We start from the raw sequence: 18,125 nt of genomic DNA, 5'->3' as shown, positions 1-18,125 counted from the left end.
GTTGGTTTCTCTTGATTTGTTGGTTGTTGGTTGGGGCTTTTTTTGTTGAGTTTTATTGCTGTTTCTCTCTGCAGGAAGTGGGAAGCAGCTTCTATCCAGCATCTTGCCTCATCCTCAACATCTTTTACCTCCTTTCTTTATAGCGTATCTCATCTTTTGAATAACATTTCATGCCAGAAGCTGTTTTTTGTTGACTGAATGCTGGATGTGGTTCCATAGTGATTTGGAAAGCCTGACCAACATGTCATCAGCATGGTAGTGCATCTCCTTGGCCATGTTCCATATACATCAGCTGGTTTGCAGGCACTGTCTACAATCATGCTCTCCAGGATGTACAGTGCAAGATGCAGGGTTGAGAAGTTACCAGAACAAGCTGTGCATTTACAACAGATTGTCACCTTCATCTTAATAAGCAGTTGCTTATTAGCATATATACTAAAAAAAAAAAAAAAAAAAAGGAAACAAAAGAGCGTTGCAACATCTCAATTGGAAATGATGCAAAACAAAGCTGATTGTGCCTTGATTGCACTGTAAAAAGATAACTAATGTTTTCGTGAACAGCTTCCTGGGCTGTGGAGATTTGCATTTTCATGGCTGAGGTTGTGGGGATGTTGTTGCCCGTAGTAGGAGAGGGCAACTCTCTCTTACCTCATTTAAAGTGGAAATGCAGAGAACACATGTAGCTTCTTCACTCATCTAGGTAATGGGTGAAACAGTGTCTTAATCCTGTTTTGCAGTTCTTGAAATTGCCTGTCTCTACCAGTTGACTCATTTGAAGTTGATTGTCATCTTTATTTTCTTCTATTTCCCTAAGAGATGCTTCTCCCTTCCTGGGCTGCAAAACTTTGGTCCCGTTGCCCTAGACCTCAACTACATGAAAAACCTTTCCTGGATAACCTCTTTCCTTGGCTTCCATTGTTCTTCTTAATTTATTGTATATATAATTATCTTCCTGAGATCTTCTGTGAGAGAGCCATAGTGAGCTCCAGTTAAAATGTTCTAATGCTACCAAGAGCACTTAGAGCGGACGTTGCAGTTGCTTCTCTGAGGTCATGTTAACTAAAGCACAAATCTCAGAAGATTTTAAAAGGTTAATGAAGGTTTATGTCATAGGGAATAAGAAAAAAATGTATGACCACGTGGGATTATTACCATTATGAAATGATTCTTCATGTCTGCTTTACTACCTCAGTCATGAACGGTCATTGAATTTAGTCCCCACACTAAATTTGGCTTAGAAATTAAAATATCTTTGTTGCTTTAAGTGGAGGTTGACCTCATGCTTCTTGGTTTTCACCTGGGGAGAAGCAGAGGAGGCAGATGCTTTACTACTTAACCATATTTCCCTTTCAGATGGGTAGGACGCAATGAGTTCTCCCAGCTGAGATACCTTCTCTCCTTTAAATCCGTTCTTTAGATAGAGATTCATTCCTAAGACTGTAGGAATGTAGGAATTTGCTTTGTACGCTGAGGGGAACCTGGCCAACCCAGGAAGACAATTTCATTAAAAAGTGAAGAAGTTTATGAGCATCAATGCAAAATGAAACACTGAGCTAATCCAAAGGTAATTGAGTTCTTTAGTATAGTGACCCCGGTGCGTGAGAATGGGAGCTGGAAGAAGACAGATGCAAACACTGGATTTATCACATTTGTTAAAAGTGTAAATCATAGAATCATAGAGTCATAGAATGGTTTGGGTTGGAAGGAACATCAAGGATCATCAAGATCCAATCCCAGCTCTGCATGCAGGGCTGCCAACCTCCACATTTAATACTGGACCTGGCTGCCCAGAGCCCCATCCAGCCTGGGCTTGAACATCTCCATGCATGGCGTATCCACAGTATCCTGGGCAGCCTGTTCCAGCATCTCACCACATAGTAAAGAACTTCCCCCCTGATATCTATCCATAATCTTCCCTCCTTCAACTTAAAACCATTTCCCCTTGTCTTGCTATTGTCTCCTAAGCTTGCATGCCAGGAGCAACTTTGCAACATGAGACACAATGCAAGCCTTTTTCATTCCCTTCCATTTCTCATGTGTTTTAAACCATGTTTTATTGGGTAAAGTCTTGTCAAAACATGCTTTTGGTTGATGCTAGTATGGAATGAAGTAGTAGACACCAGAGCATCCTTGGGAAGGATTGCCCTGGATGAGTCCTAGATGCCAGAGGAGAGTCTGTGCTATGTGTAGGTGTTTGTGGCTGTGCATCCACCACTTCTCACCTGTGTGTTAGCATGTTTTCTGGGGCATTTTCTTTCCATGTCCTCCCTATGACTAGTAGTTTTGTATTTACTCTTTGTCTCCTTTCATGGTCTTCAAGAAAGAGTCTCTTGGATAGCTTAGGTCAATACCACGAAGAGTCTTCAGGAGGGAAATTGAAGCTTTCCAATGGAGCTCCTTGTCCTGGAAAAGGTTGTTAGTGGGTGAGATTTATCTGTGTAACCAGGTCATGTAAGGGTTAAGCTGCAAGATTTCAACACAGGCAAAGCCAGCCGTATTTAATCCTTTTTGGTGGAGGTAAACTGAGGATTTAGGATGAGTTTATTTTTTCTTCTTCTAGCAAAAGGTGGTGTTATGGTGTTACAGCTTCAGGCAAATCTTTCCGATGAGCAAAATGCAGATGCAGGAAATCTGTGGCTGTCATTTGTTTTGTGGAGACACACAAATCTCAACGTGGTGCACTGGGGATATTGGTGTTAAAAAACTGAGGTGCTGAGCTGCTTCGCTTCTTGTTTTGCATTGTAAGTAGAAAGATTGAATGCTTGTCTTGTTTTCTCTTTTCCCTTTATATTAGAGTCGCTGTAACTGTTGCCTCTCCTTTTCTGTAACTTTTGAGTACTTTGTGACAGAATTAAGTTCATGGAGGCAATTGACTTCACCTGGCTGCAGAAAAGCCACTAGGAGCTTCAAATTAGTGTGAAATAATTAATAGGCAAGGAAGATTAACATGAGGAACACGGCAGTTTTCATTAGCATTATGCATAAGGATGTTCATGTAGATGCCTTTGCCATGAGTGTTGTCTTGGACCTCTTGCTGTTCCCTTTGGATATTAATTATATCCAGATCAGCAAAGAAGAGACCTTATAAGCCTGTTGCAGATTTTGCATTTAGCTTATCTTTTAGAGGAGCCAAAAAAACGTTTCTACTTGCCAGTTCCTTTAGATTTCTCCTTCCTCTGCTAGAACAGTTGTCAGTGGTGGCTGGATCTAAGAGAGGACTGTCAGAGACTTGAGACTGCAAGGATACCAATGTGTGCTGTCTAAGAGTTGGATTGCCCAGGGAGGTGGAAGAGTCGCCATCTCTGGAGGTGCTCAAGAAACTTAGAGATGTGGAACTGAGGGTTATGGTTAGTGGGCAGTAAGTGGATGGCTGGACTACATGATTGTATTATTTCCAGCCATAATGATTCTATGATTCTTTGGTTCTATGAAATAAATAGATTGGCCACCCAATATTTGCTAAGTTGGGTTGTCCTTTCTCTTGACAAGGGGTTTCTGCAAATAGGGATAATATTGGAAAACTAGGTTTGGCAATTAGGGAGGCAGAGAAGAAGTGATTTGCATGTGGAGTTCTGTATGATTTCCACCGCAAACTTTCAGAACCTGAAGTGTAATTAAAAGTCACCTTTTCCCCATTGTGGCCCCGACCTCTATTAGCACTGGCACATGCAAGGTATTTACTGCATATCTATCAGCAACCTCACACTCCTTCTTGGGGAACAGTAATATTTTAGCACTTGCTTTATGTCGTCAAAGACATTTAATTTTTTAGTAGACACAAATGTGCCATGCATTCTCTTTTTTTCCTCTTAGTCGTGGTATGTCTTCACTTAGCTTGGCAGTACAGATGCATTTTAGTTTTGCTTTCTGCTGCTGTTTTTAAATTGTTTTGCTTGTCTGCTTGGACTGCTGAGTCCTCCATGAATAGTTACAACATTTCTGCTTGATGTGTGGAGGCTCAAAATTGCAGCAGCAGTTTAAAACAACATCCCTGTCACCGTGTTCTTTTCTTTTCTAAAATGAAAACAAAAGACAATCAGAACCAGCAGAATTTTATAACACAGAAAGTCCAAGGGCAGGGCAAGAACTTGTAAGCCAGATGCAATGTGGTTTTATCAGATAGCAATTATCTGAGTATCGCATTTTCCAAGTGTGTTTGTGGAAATTCTGGCCAAAGGTTGCATCCACTTCTATGTTTTTGTTGTTTGTGTGTTGTTTTTCTTTTTCTTTTCTTTTCTTTTCTTTTCTTTTCTTTTCTTTTCTTTTCTTTTCTTTTCTTTTCTTTTCTTTTCTTTTCTTTTCTTTTCTTCACACTTATTTGAGGCATGGAGGTGATGTATGTCTCTGTGTTTGATGCTTGTGTTTTGAGATTTAAAACTTTTAAGGGGGAGTTCATTGGGCAGCCTGGTCTAGTATTAATTGTGGAGGTTGGTGGCCATGTCTGCGGCAAGGAGGTTGGAGCTTGATGATCCTTGAGGTCCTTTCCAACCCAAGCCAATCTGTGATTCGATGATTCTATGATTCTATGGAGTCCACTTGCATTCAGCCGAAATAAATACCATCCTGATGAGACTTAAAAAGTTAAGGATGATACTCACACATTGTCCTGTCAGACTTTACCTCTTTTCCAACAAGAAGATGCAGTAGAGGGTGAGCGAATTGCAGGAGATTGGACAAACTCTGCTCTCCCAAATTAGCACCCTAATTTCTGGGTAGTTGTTACTTTATGGTCCAGTGATGGGTGCACGGTGCTGCTTGGTGTTTCCTTCTCTTGGTGTTACAGGAACTTGAAAATCATAGAACCTCAGAATGGCTTAGGTTGGAAGGGACCTTAAGGTCCCTTGTTCCAACAAGGACCTCTTGTTCCAACAAAATGCAGGTGTGCACGGCACCAAAATGAATGTTGCTTCTGTGTTTTGCAGCATTGAGGTTATTTACTTTTGCTTTTGGGTATGCTTGGCATTTTTAATGCTACCCCCCTTCCCCTCCCTCGCTCTCTTCCTTTTCCCTCCCTCCCCCCCAAAGGTTTCTGGTGGATATTTTAAATGTGGGAATAAATTGAAGCCTGCAATCTGTGTTATTTGTGGGGGTGAGGGGAGGGTTAATGCAGTATTGTGTCTTGATCAGTTCTTGTAATTCAGGACTTGGAGGAGTTTACAACTCTGACTTGATTGCATCGTGCTTCATCTGGGGCTTCCTCATCAAAGTTCTTACGCACATATGGACACAGGATCTCTGGGCCAGGATAAAATGTATCAAATTTAACTGATGGATATTTAAGGAAAAAACATAAAATAAAAATGGAAATAAGCACATAAATAAACCCTTCTCACCTCCCTCCTGCCAAAAAAAACCCACAAAAAAACAACCCACAACACAATGAAAAACCAGGCTGAAGCCATATCATGTCCATGATGTGCAGTAGCTTCTGATGGTGCCCATTCTGCTTTATTACTAAGCCAGAAATTTGAATTATGACAAAAAAACCCCCAACCAGGGTCAGCGCTGTCTATAAAGATCTAAAATCTTATCTGGTTCTGCTCCTTTCTCAGTGATTTAATGTAAGCTGGATCTTGTTAGTAACAAGTACAATTCCTAGGGGACAGGTAAGCCCAAGCTAATTTCTTGTGTTATATAGCTCCATATATAAAGTGTAGGAAAGTAGTGTCTGGAAAGGCTGATTTAGGAGGAACTGTGGAAAGAGAAGAGTGGGAAAATCTCTAGCAATAAGACCCTGTGTGCTTTGATTAAACACCATTTAATGCTCTGGATTTGTGTCAACCTGACAGTCTGATCCAGGATTTCATTTATGGCTGAGTTGGGGCTGGATTGTCTCACACAGGTATTGCTGCATGTTGGGTGGGTGAGGGGCAATGGAAAACTCCCTGGTTGCTCTCTCAGTGTCTCCTCAATTACTCAAGGCCTTGCAGTACCACGTTGGGCTCTTCTAATACCTCCATATCTTGCTGTGGTTGTAGTGGCTTGGAGGTTGTAGTGAACTGGGGATTGGCCTCTTCTCATGGGTAACTAGTGATGATAGGACAAGAGATAATGGATTTGAGTGGTGACTGGAAAGGTTTAGATTGGATGCTGGGAAGGATTTATCTCTTAAAGTGTGGCCAGGCATTGGAACGGGCTTCCCAGTGAAGTGGTGGAATCACTGTCTCTGAAGTTGTGGCACTGGGGGACGTGGTTTGGTGAATATGGTGGGGATGGGTTAACATTTGAACGTGATGATCTTGGAGGTCTTCTCCAAGCTTAATGATTGTATGATTCTTTGAAAGCATTGAGGGATGTATCCTCAGGGCCACCCTGAGCAGTGTATTAGAAGGACTTTTTGTTTTGTTCATGATTCAGGATTTTTGCTTTGCCCTGTTGCTGACGTTCTGCTCTTTCAAATGCATGTTGGGAACATGGTATTTTAACAGAGTTGGAGGATACGGTTAAGGGATGCAGACTGTGTTGCAGTCACAGTCTGCTGCTGGGAAATAGGAATTACAGCTTCTATCTGAGTATCTGTAATGCTTCAGCTCAGAGGTGCAACGTGCCAACAACAGCAGCTGTTTAAATGCACTGTTGCATGTCAAGTGGGCAAGGTTGGTGGTGCTTTGAGATTGGCCAACTTTTGTGGTAGAGCAGTTTTCCATAAAACTGCAAAAGGTGGGGGCCAAATGGGGCTAAACCTTGGGAAAATGTGCTCCAGAGCTCATTTCAGAAGTGTAAGTGGACAAAAGACTTTCTGTAGTGACTATTATCCATCAAAATATGACCCTTCTTAAAGGTTTATGTACGTGAGATATCCTTTCTCTGTAGTATAGCTCAGTCCAGCCTCACACCCACCTTTCTCTAGCCAAGATGAAGCATTGGAGGACCTCAAGTAGTTTTATGGAGCTTTATGTTGAGGAATGAAGAAAACAGAACAAAAAAAGACATCAAAACTAAACAAAGTGTTCAAACCTTCTGTCTCATTCTGCATAACCCTTGTAGGAAGGATTTGGGTGCCTTGGCCAAAGTGGGATTTAGGGAAGTCACCTGAGCAGCACCAGTAGCAATTCTGGGCAGTGTCTCCTTAACCCTTGCTGTTGGGGTACCAGGAAGAAATAATAAGAGAAGCCTATCCCAGGGATGCTGTGCAGGAAGATGAATATGCAGAGGACTTGTCTGAGCTCCTATCCCCTGCTTGCCCCAACTGTTTTTTCCTTCTCATTGCCTCCTCTCCCTTTTTTGAAGGCAGGACCTTGCTCTGCCTATCCATGTTGTTGTGCTTGCAGTTTCTCATTCATTTGCAGTTCTGCTGTGCCCACTTGATAAATGAGCAGAAATATTTCTACTGCAATTGCTAATAATTCCTGCAGAGGCTGCCTTGATCCATATAAGCCATATCTAGTGCATCTGATCATTGCCTTTACTGTCCTGATGATGCTGGCGAAGGCGTCTGGCCTTTCCAGTGCATGTTGTATAATCCAGCGCTGTGTAAAGCTCCACTGGACCCCCTAATTGGGCTAACTTTCCGGTGAGGAGGAACCCACATTGATGAATTAATAGCTAATCAGCATTTTCATTAGAGAGAACGAGCAGGAATTTGGATTCAGAGTTTTATTATATCATTCAGCTGAGCAGTGAACGATTTGCGCGGTCTGCTTGGACAGAGTAAGGCTCCCTATCAGTTTTGTTCTTGTTGAAGCAACACTGTGATTGAGATGAGCAAGTATTATTTTTCTTACAAGTATTCTGCTTTGAGGAGAAAATCCGTCTTCTTTGCATGATTCTCTAGCCCTGTGTTACTGGTGTTACCCAGTTTGGTTGTTAGGTACCATTTTGCATGTGGTAGTACTGATAATTCCCTGCACTGAGTGTGACAGCACATCATCCTTGCCAACCCATGTGTATATAAAACATAATATTTTGGTGACAGCTCTATCATAGATCTTCTCAGCTGGTCTTCCCGTTTCAGAGGCTGTGCTGGGGATTTAGAGCCCCCTTTCAAAGTGATGGTAGTTTCTAGTATTAATAGATCTCCCTTTTTGTCTTTGCAGCCACCCAGATTGATCCCAGCGAACTACAGGAGCTTTTTCAAGAGACTTCAGCCAACGTCTTCCGAATTAACTCCAGTGGTGCGTATAATGAGAGGTTTCCTGGTCGTTTGTGTGCTGTCCTGCTGATGACTCCTGTGCGTGTACACGGTGTGTGTGACAGCTCCTGTTGTCAGGGAGCAAATATTAATGCAGCTTTCTTGCTGCCGCATCTCATGAGCACCAGCACATGTCCAATACGCAGTTCATTATAAGATGTAAAAATATTCCACCATATGTTGCATTAAACAGGCTCAGATATATTCCAATTCTTACTGAGACCACATCCTTTTCTATTTTTAATCGTGTCATCTGTTACAATAGGGAGTTAGAATGCAGGAAGGTGGAACAAGCCAGGCTCATTTTCTAATGCGTTGCAGCACTACTGTGTTCAGAGGCTGTCATACAAACCTGCAAAACATCTATCTCCCTTATAAAAACACCAACACCAAATCTCTTCTATTACTCTTCGCTCTGAAGATTGAGCAGTGATGCTGTTCTTCCTCATATCTCTCAGCACAGTAGAGATGCAGAGTTCTTCCCTCCTTTGGAGACGTGCTCTGGCTCATCAGTGCCTCATTGGGATAGAATGCAGAGCTGCATTTTGCAGATAGTTAAAAACTAATGTTGATTAGCAGTTAATGTTGTTGTATCCCAGTTCTAAAGCACTGCTGCCAGACAAGGATTTAAGATTGTTGAGTGCTGATGTTCTGAATCTCCAGATCAGCTTCTCTCTCTGATCTGTGTATAAGAGCATTAGGTAAGAAAGAGCTGGATGGGATGCAAAGAAAGTATCTTAGTGCCTCACAAGTAGTTTTAATTCTCCCCATGTATCCTGGGGAAAAGTCTCATAAGGGTTATTTACTAGAAGTAGAATGGGAAGCAATTCTTCTGAAATACATACATACGAGTTTGCTTTTGACAGTCATCTTCATATTGAGTCTGAGCTTCAGGACTTAACTCTACTCAATGGGAAACTAGAGAGAAACTGTAGAAAAGATGGAGCCACATTATCAGATGCTCATGGTGGAAGAACAGGAGACTGTAAGCAGAGGCTGAAACACAGAACACATTTCAATGTGATGAAAAGAGTTCTGACCATCTGGTTGATTAAACATGGCAGTGAGGGCCCAGGAAGGCTGTGGGATCTCTGTTCTTGGAGAAATTCAGAGCTGGAGTAGGACCTTGCTTTTGAATGGACCTTCTTGGAGCAGAATGCTTGACTAAAGACCTCGAGGGATCGTCTGAATGAGTCTTAGTAGTTCTGCTACAAATACAAGACTATTCTGAATGAGTCAAAGGCGAAACCAGGGAAACTTATAGTAGTAGATATAGTAGTATGCTGGCTGTTGGCAACAAAGGATTCATTGTGAAGTTTTGCAAGCTTCTTGTATGCTGTCAGTACCCAAGCTAGCCAGGTTTGGGCTGACATACTATATCATAGAATCATAGAATCACCAAGGTTGGAAAAGACCTAAAAGATCATCCAGTCCAACTGTTCACCTATTACCAATAGCTCCCACTATACCATGTCCCTCAACACAACATCCAGTCTTTCCTTGAACACCCCCGGGGTTGGTGACTCCACCACCTCCCTGGGCAGTCCATTCCAGTGCCTCACCACCCTTTCTGAGGAGTAATACTTTCTAATGTCCAGCTTGAATCTCCCCTGCCGTAGCTTGAAACCATTCCCTCTGGTCCTATCACTGATATCTGAGCAGTAATCCCAATTCCTGCTCCTTGAGTGGAGTTTACCCTGAGAAATCCTTAAGATGAGTGCATTGTCTTTGTTGAAACGCTGAAATCCAATTTCTACTTTTGTTCTTCGCTGTAATTACATTTATCCCTTCAATTAGGTTTGGAGTAATTTTAGGTGGTCTTTATTTCTCTTCTTAAGACGGTATAGAGTGTGTGAAGGTCTGCTTTCTGCTGTTGCCTGTACAGAGTGCTCTCTGAAGCATGTACTGACGGTGCCTGTACTTAAAACTGTTTTGTATAATTGGAGAGGTTACAGAGAAAAGTTAAGGCGATTGTTTGAAGTCTGCAAATCGGACTTTAAAATGCATGCCATCCAGATTTCTGTTTGAGACATCTGAGAGGGCTTGATCATGATCTGTAAGTACCTCTCCGGGAAGAAAGACATCAAATAGATACATAGGGCTCATTAATCTAACATTCTCACACATAATGAGATCAGGAGATAGGAGTCAAAGCTAGACAAATTCAATCTTTCTGTATGCGGGTAACTAGCCATTAGAGCTGCTTATTGGAGGGACGTGATGGATGCGGTGTGGCTTCGAACCTTTAAATCAAGATTCAAATGTCTTTTTATAAGAGATGCTTTCGTCCAGCTTCAGTCTACGGTCTCAACGTAGGAGTGATGGGATGAAGTTTTATGGTAGGAAATCAGACAGGATAATCAAAATAGCTCTCTCTGGCCTTTAAAATCTATGAATCTATGAATTTATAATGCTTTTTAAAGTGCTTTTAGGTTGAATAAATGCCCATAAGATAACTATACTCTTCACCACCTCTGTTATTTTTGTCTGCTAAAGGAAGTTTGATTCAACTTGTGTGTGTCTGCCTCACAAAGCCCTTCCCCAATGGAGGGTCCACCTTTGCATGGGAGGAGATGCTGAACGTATTACTAAAATCTTACAAAGCTAACCCAGCCTAGATAAGGAACTTTGTAGAGGTGCAAAATGGGAAAGGATGCCCAGGATCCCTTCTGCCTTGCACAGCTGCACCATATGGTCTCTTCAGTAAACCCAGCAAGCTCTGTCTCAGAGCACGTAGCAAAAGTCGGTGCTGCTTTTGTGTACCAGCACACAAGCAGCTGAGCAAGAAGCGAGTGTCTGCCTTGCAGAAGCTCGCCAGATGTTGCCCCGTGCTCCTGTTGTGCCAGGCCTGGTGTATTGAATGCCCTTCAGGTTTGCATAAATGCAGCTACAGTTGCTCTTTTCCTCCCTTACTCCAACATCTTTTGGGAATTCCAGGTTCTCCATTGTGTTTGGAGACCAAACCAGGCATCTGGAATGCTTTTCTGTGCACTGACAAGCTAAAGGAGTTATGAGTTCTCTATGCTGTGCTTCTGTTGTTTGAATTGGTTTTGCTCTCCTTACTGTTTTTGCAGAAATCTGAGCCTTTGAGGTGATTTAAATTCTTCTTGGCCATTTGAGGCCTTGGCTTCTGACCAAGGAGAATCTTCACAGCTCTAAGCTGATCTTGGCAGAACGTGCATAGAAATGCCTCGTGCTCCTGCTTTCTGCCATGAAAATGGACAGCTTTCTTGAGTGTTGAATAAAAACCTGAGGCAGAAGCATTGCTTCTGTTTATGAGCTACTGGATCATTCTACTGACAGTTCATGAATGTAGGGACATTCGTAGGGACATTTTTTTTTTAAGCTATCTCTTACAGAAGCATCAAGGGGTAGTTTGAACTTCTACCTGTACTTATCCCATGACATATTGGTGCCATGTGCAATCCCATTTCCTTGATCTGAGAGGCTGAGCAAAGAATTTTTCGATATCCCACAGGTGTGATAAAGTCTCTATTTCCATCCTGAGGTAGTTTCTCATCCGCCATTGATTTTAAAGCTTTTGATGATGTAGGCAACGGGTGCCAGACTCTCAGTTTACGTAAATCAATGTAAGTCCAACAGCAGTGACCTCTGTGGAAAATGCCTCATCTTGGAAAACTAGCGTATGCCTTTTAAATGCTAAATATACAAGGCCTGTGATGTAAGAAGTCTGTTCTACCATTGGCTTCATGGCATTGCTTCAGCACATCTTGACACATTATTTGGTAGCTCAAGAGTTAGGAATGGGTAAATTCCAAGGGATTTTCCACATCCAGCACAAGAACTATGCAGATTTCAGTAGAGCTAATCTAAGCCATAGAATCTTAGAATCGTGAGATTAGGAAGGACCTACAAGATCATCTAGTCCAACTGTTCAAAGCAAGGTAGTTCTATTTCAAAATACGAAAGAGCTCAGTCATACTAACATCCAGGAGGCTGAAATCTGCATTTCGCTTCTGCTATTTCCCAGGTAAGAGCCAGATCAAACGCCAACATTTTGGCTGTTCCAGAGCTTGTCCTATTGATATTACTGACCTTTATATAAATGGAATTCTAGAATCATAGATTCATTAAGGTAGGAAAAGACCACTAAGATTATCTAGTACAACCATCAACCCATAACTACAATGCCCACTAAACCATGTCCTTTAGTGTCACGTCTGCTCTTCTCTTGAACTAAAACCTCTGCGTTTAGATCAAATTTTAAGGTGGAGACTTAAACTGGAGTCATTTTCTCACCTGAATGACAGGTGCTTTTCCCCTCTCTTGCATTCCTGTCTTAGATTTCAATGTGTTTTCCAAAATATCTAAAAGGTGCAGAAAATCCTGGGTTTGCCCCTAACTGAAATGTTGCATGCAAAATCTCAGGCAGTTTAGTCAGTTTAATGCAATAGGAAAACTGCCTTCTCTTTCATTCTTCTCCAAAGCAGCAGTAGCAAAGATCCATTCTGCTTTTGCAAAGAAGCACCTGCATATCAAGTCAGTCTTCCTTCATGCTCTTGTTCTTGTCTAGCAAGATGCTGGCAGAGTAGTAGCTTCATGAGTTTCCTTGGTTTTTCAGTTTGGGTTAGAAAGGTGTTTTAAAGCTCTAGATGGTGTTCTCCCTCCTTGAGCTGCACACATGACATTAAAACGGTCTTAGAAATTCAGTGTACACACAAATGCTTTTGCTTCCTTAACTCATTCTGTGCTCTCCAATGACATTAGAATAAGTGCAATGCTCTGGAGTGCCCCAAAGGGCTGGTAGGTCCTGGAGTATTTTTAGATGATACTAAGTTTTGTCTTTGAAATAGACAGGTTGCATGGGAGACTTGACTTGTTAGGAATACAGAGCAGAAAGGAAATTATAATATCTGTGAAATCTTTGCAGAACCAATGCTTTTATCCTAGAAAAGCAAATGGCTATTAGTATAAGACTGTCAGTTTATTCTTTAAAACATTGTATGTCCAGCAAAGTATAATAATTATTAGCTCAACTCTAGACAGTTACTTAAGGTTTTTTTTCTCAATGAATTACTCTATACTGAAATATGCTTTTGAGATCTAGCACTGTAGTAAGCAAGGTGAAAATATGTTGGTGTACAAGCTTGTTTGGATACTCATGTTGTCCAAGGACATTAATTAGTTAACTAGGTCCTTTTTGTGTGTTTCTGTATGTTTCTTGGTGTCAACCCACAGAAGCCCAGAAGAAAAGAGGGAATTTGGTTTTTCCTGTCAGTGGAAAAACAGTTAAGTGACTTGTTCAGAACTACAGACCGAGACTGAGTCTGCAGTCATTAAAATAATGGATGTCTTAAATTTCTATTGGAATAATTGACCCATGTTACTTATGTGTTCTTTTTGTTCCATAAGTATTGAAGTGTAACCGATAACAGGGTCGTAAGTTCTTACAGCTGGAAGCATCCCAAAGACAGTCCCACATGTAAAGAGTAAGAATGTCATTCATTTTGAATCTTTCATTGTGGAATGTCATAAAGTGCTTTACATACTTGATATGCTAAGTCCAAAATAAGTGGTCTTCTGTTAATCCGAAGTGAAGATGTAACAGTGAACATGGGCAAATATTTATGCATTTCTCTTCTTAAGTGTGAAGTTATTGTATATTTCAGTATGAACCACCTTTCCTACTGATTGGAATCACTTGTAAAAGTCTTGAACAGTGAGTTAAAAAGAATTGGAATGATAGAACTCAGCTTCTTGGAGGATATTTAGAGCAGTTAATAGTTATTAATTAGTCATTATTGTGTCCTGTCACACCACTCATAGAATAATCATCTCCTGGGGACTCACTTTTATCAATTTTGTGTTAACTGGCATTGCCTTCTGTTGTCACAAGGTACTTGTTCAAACACTAATTCATTGTGTGGTTTTGAAAGGAAAAAAATTAAAAGATGAATGGAAATCCAGTACATTTTTCTCTGAAAATGCTCCTTTGCTTTCTCTGCTGTTGACAGTGACCTCTCTGGAAAGAAGTCTTCGATCTCTGGGGACCCCCAATGATACTCAAGAACTGCAGGATGGATTGTGAGTCTGTTTTGAATTGCTACACATTTCTCTGAGTCCCAACCTTTTCATTTTCCCCACTCATCCATCCTCTCCCTTTCTTCCATCCTTTTATTCATAGCTGGACCCCTTTTTTTTTTTTGTCAGGCTTCCTTAATTTTGTTCCTTTCTGTCGGTGATTAATGATAGTAGGGCATGTATTGATTGTATAAAGCTTTGCTTGTGCTGGCTTCGGGTAGCAGAGAATGGTAGGTAGATAACAGGAAATGATGATCCACAGTGAAAGATGTGTTTCTGTGGTTGTGTGTGGGTTGTTTGTTTTGTTGCTTTTTAATGTGAAGCTGGGCTTGAATGCTTGTGTAGCTTTTTCCTTTCTCTTCCCTCTTTGCCAAAGTCAGTGAATTGAAAAGGGAAAGAAAGAAAGGGAGCAAGGAAGGTATTTTATATGCGGAAATGTGTGTTATGGCATTGAAACTTGCATCACAGGGTACAGCACAGAGAAAATGAAACTTCAATTTCACTTGCAATAGATACAGTTCATTAAACTCTCTTCTGGATATGTGTATACACAAACATGCACAGTTAGTTTTCATTGTATGCATGCTAATTAGAGAATTAAAATGGCTTTTCCAAATGTAGCACAATTTATTAAAGCTGCTTCCCTTCATGCAGCCTGCGTATGAAAATCAAGTACTCAGGACATGGTTCTGATTTTGTATATATAACTGCATTACCTAATGAGGTTCAGCTGTGAACAGAGGGAAGATTTTGATTTCTATTTCTTTATATTAGCATTACAATCCAAAGAAGTGCCTGATGGACTTGACTCACCTTTTCGATGCAATATAATCTCTCAGATAGGTTTGCAGTCTCTCTCCTTCTCTCTCCAATTCATTGCTATCATCTGTGCATCAGATCTGCTCTAATTCACATCAACACTGTTTTGCAAACTGGAAGAATAAAAATAGTTACAGTAATAATAGTCGGAAGATTTGGAACTAAATTTAGGGGACAGGAGAGGATGTGAGAGTAAAGAGTCAGCCTGTATAGATCAATGTAATCAGGAAAGATGTTTACATGTACAAAATTATTTGTAGCATAAACCACCCCAGTAACTGCTGAAGATCCTTTATCCAGGAAGGCTTTTGCTCACCCAGAGCATCTCTTGTGCTCACGCTCCTAAAGTACTCCTTTTATATTTAAGAATCAGTTCCTTGTCTCTTCAGAGTGTTTCAATAGTGTGGTTAGATAATTTTCTTCTTTCTTGAGCTACATAAATAAATCCATAATGCATTAATTGCAATAATTATTTTTGACCTTGGAATTATCATTAATTGTCCAGATAGCTAAATGTAGCATCTTTCTATTTTAACTGTGCTTCCCTGCCCCTGTTGTCAGACCCAGAATTCCTCCCACTCTCTCCTTCCACCTTCATGGTCTATCCCCTCTTCCCAGGCTCTAGCAAAAGTTTTCCCTTGATTTCTCCTATTTTCTTATTGCATCTCCAGACAGAACAGTTGCAGGGTATCCAGCAATTGCCTTCCCCTCAGCATCCCATTCTTTTTGTCCTGTCCTAACACCGATGTATTCTTCACATTGACCCCATTTCACCACCAGATGTATGCATGCAAGCAGCCTGAATGCTCTACGTGCATCTCTGCCTTTCCCTCATGAGAGTTGTACCAGCAAAAAATCAGCACACCATGAATCATGAGAGCCACAAGGGCTGCATATATCTCTATGATCAGGAGCAAGCAGAGGGTCAGCTCTTCAGGTGAGACCTTTGGAGCAGCATTTTCTGCTTGCCCATCTGCAAATCATGGCTTAAACTCTTGCTCCTTTGCCACTTGACCCCGTTCCTTCTGAGGTTGATGCATGTTTCTCCTTGAATATCCTCTAACGTGGAAGATAGGTGGAGAGCAAAGAGTGTGCATGTAGAAGGTTTAGAGCCTTGGCTTTTAGAATAAAAAAAAGGATATCTTATCTGTCTGGGATTGTTTGATCTGGAGAAGAAGAGTCTCAGGGGCCACTCAAACTATCTCAAAAGGAGGTTGTAGCAAGGTGGAGATAGCTCTCTTCTTCCCAGTAACCCAGTGACAGGATGAGAGGTAATGGCTCTAGGGGAGCTTCAGGTTGGGTATTAGGAAGAATTTAGTCTCAGAAGTGGTAGTGATGTATTGGAACAGGCTGCCCAGGGAAGTGGTGGAGTCACCATCTGTGGAGGTTTTGAAGAAAAGGGTGGATGGAACGGATGGACATGGAGGGGATGGGTTGATGGTTGTACATGATGTTCTTAGAAGTCTTTTCCAGCCTTAATGGTTCTCTTTCATACTAACTAGGTGAATATCACTCTGCTAAAGTGATAGGTGAGAGGAGTCAGAGTAGTTGAGCGTAGGGGGATGATGGTGAACATAGGACATTAGGTCTGTACCATGGTCTGAACACTACAAAAGCATTTGTTTACCTATCCACAGAGTCTTGCTAATACAAAAAGAAAGCAAAGTCACTTGACTCTAAACTACATGTACGTTCCACCTCTCATGCACAAAGCTTACAAGGGTATCAACTGGGATGCTGATTCAGATGAGGGCAGACTTCTCACTGTCAAATCAGGCTGTTCCCTTTGCTGAAGTGATTTCTCTGCCTTTGATAGCTGAGTCATTCAGAATAAGGTCTGCGTCTGTGGCAAGTGGATTTGGGACGTGTTCATCCCAAGTAGAGTGCCAGCTCTAGTCAGTGAGACAGAGCTGGCTGCTGAAGTGTGAGGAGGGTATGTATGACACTCAGCAGTGAGCTCTTCCCAGAGCCAGCTCAAAGACTTACATGGTTGGATATGGAAATGCTGGCAAGTGAAATGTAAATGCTCATAAGAAGCTCTAGATGGAGTTGGCTGAATGCAGTTGACCCTGGATTAATTGGGAATGGAGCAGGAGTAAGAGGAAGACAGATGCATGGAGCTGGGATTAGGGGCTAGGATGATTGGGCAGTTCTGAGGGATGATACATTGCTGCACCCATCCTGTTGAGTACTAATACGGTACAAAAAATATAGACTGATTTTTTTCTTTCCCTAACTTTTGGTTTAATAATCCAGGTTCTCAAGCATTGTATTTCACTCATTAGTCCCATGATGTGGGATTGAGTGAGTTCCCCGATGTAAAATAAATGCCCAGATTATTCACTGTCTGAAAATATGACCTAGTCATGATATTAAGGTTATGCAGTTGCAAATACCCTTTGATGGCTATCTCAAAGCAATGAGATCAAGCTGTTAGTAGCAGAAGGGTTCCATGATTTCCTTTCTATTGAGGTTTGTTGACCATTACAGTGTTATATGCTTTCCAAATCAGGCTTCCTGTATTGCTTATGTTCAATTATATCTTTTCATTGGATGTTTAAGCACTGGCTTAACTTACTGCAGACGTAAGGTTAATATGGTACCGTATTGAGTTACAGTCACACTATCCTTTTGTTAATGTATCTGGGGATACAGCCATGACACTTCATGCTGCAGCATTTTTGGATTCTTTACCAGTCTCCAACAGTTGAATTGGTTTGTTTAAGGAAGGGTTGTGAGAAGGATATTTTGGGGACTTCTTAGAGCACTATTGGAAGTTTTCAGTGTGTCCATTCTGCAATATGTGTTAATTTCTCCAGAAAACCAACAGATTTTGTCTTCCACTTCCTTTCTCTGATTGATTTGTTGCTTTTTATTTTCCCACTTTTTCTTTTCAGTTCACGGATTATAGAAATATGTAGATATGTTTTTCTGCAGCTGACAGGGGATTCAAATCTACATCTGTACAGTGCATGAAAATAAGCCTCCTGTTCTTGTAGAAATGACATGGCAGTATTCAGTGCTGTCTATTATGTATCCTTCCCATTTCTCTGGAAAAATCAGACATCCTGGCATCACAAGATCTCGATCAGAGAACCCACAAGGACGCAGATCCTCCTGTTTAAGCAGAAAA

General features: G+C 41.3%; 1 protein-coding gene across 5 annotated transcripts in view; it reads left to right on the top strand.

Annotated features, from left to right (window-relative positions):
- Positions 1 to 18,125, top strand: part of TSNARE1 (t-SNARE domain containing 1) — a 408,620-nt gene that overhangs the window by 120,476 nt on the left and 270,019 nt on the right. For all 5 annotated transcript variants that reach the window (XM_015856414.2, XM_032442928.1, XM_032442929.1 and 2 more), the window contains 2 exons: positions 8,037 to 8,114; positions 14,107 to 14,176. In XM_015856414.2, the coding sequence (XP_015711900.2) occupies positions 8,037 to 8,114; positions 14,107 to 14,176 (148 nt within the window). The remainder of the gene's footprint in view (positions 1 to 8,036; positions 8,115 to 14,106; positions 14,177 to 18,125) is intronic.

Source organism: Coturnix japonica, chromosome 2 (assembly GCF_001577835.2).
Source record: "Coturnix japonica isolate 7356 chromosome 2, Coturnix japonica 2.1, whole genome shotgun sequence".
Taxonomy (NCBI): Eukaryota; Metazoa; Chordata; class Aves; order Galliformes; family Phasianidae; genus Coturnix; species Coturnix japonica.
Note: the sequence above shows the minus strand (reverse complement) of the source record. Positions and strands in the feature narration are given on the sequence as shown.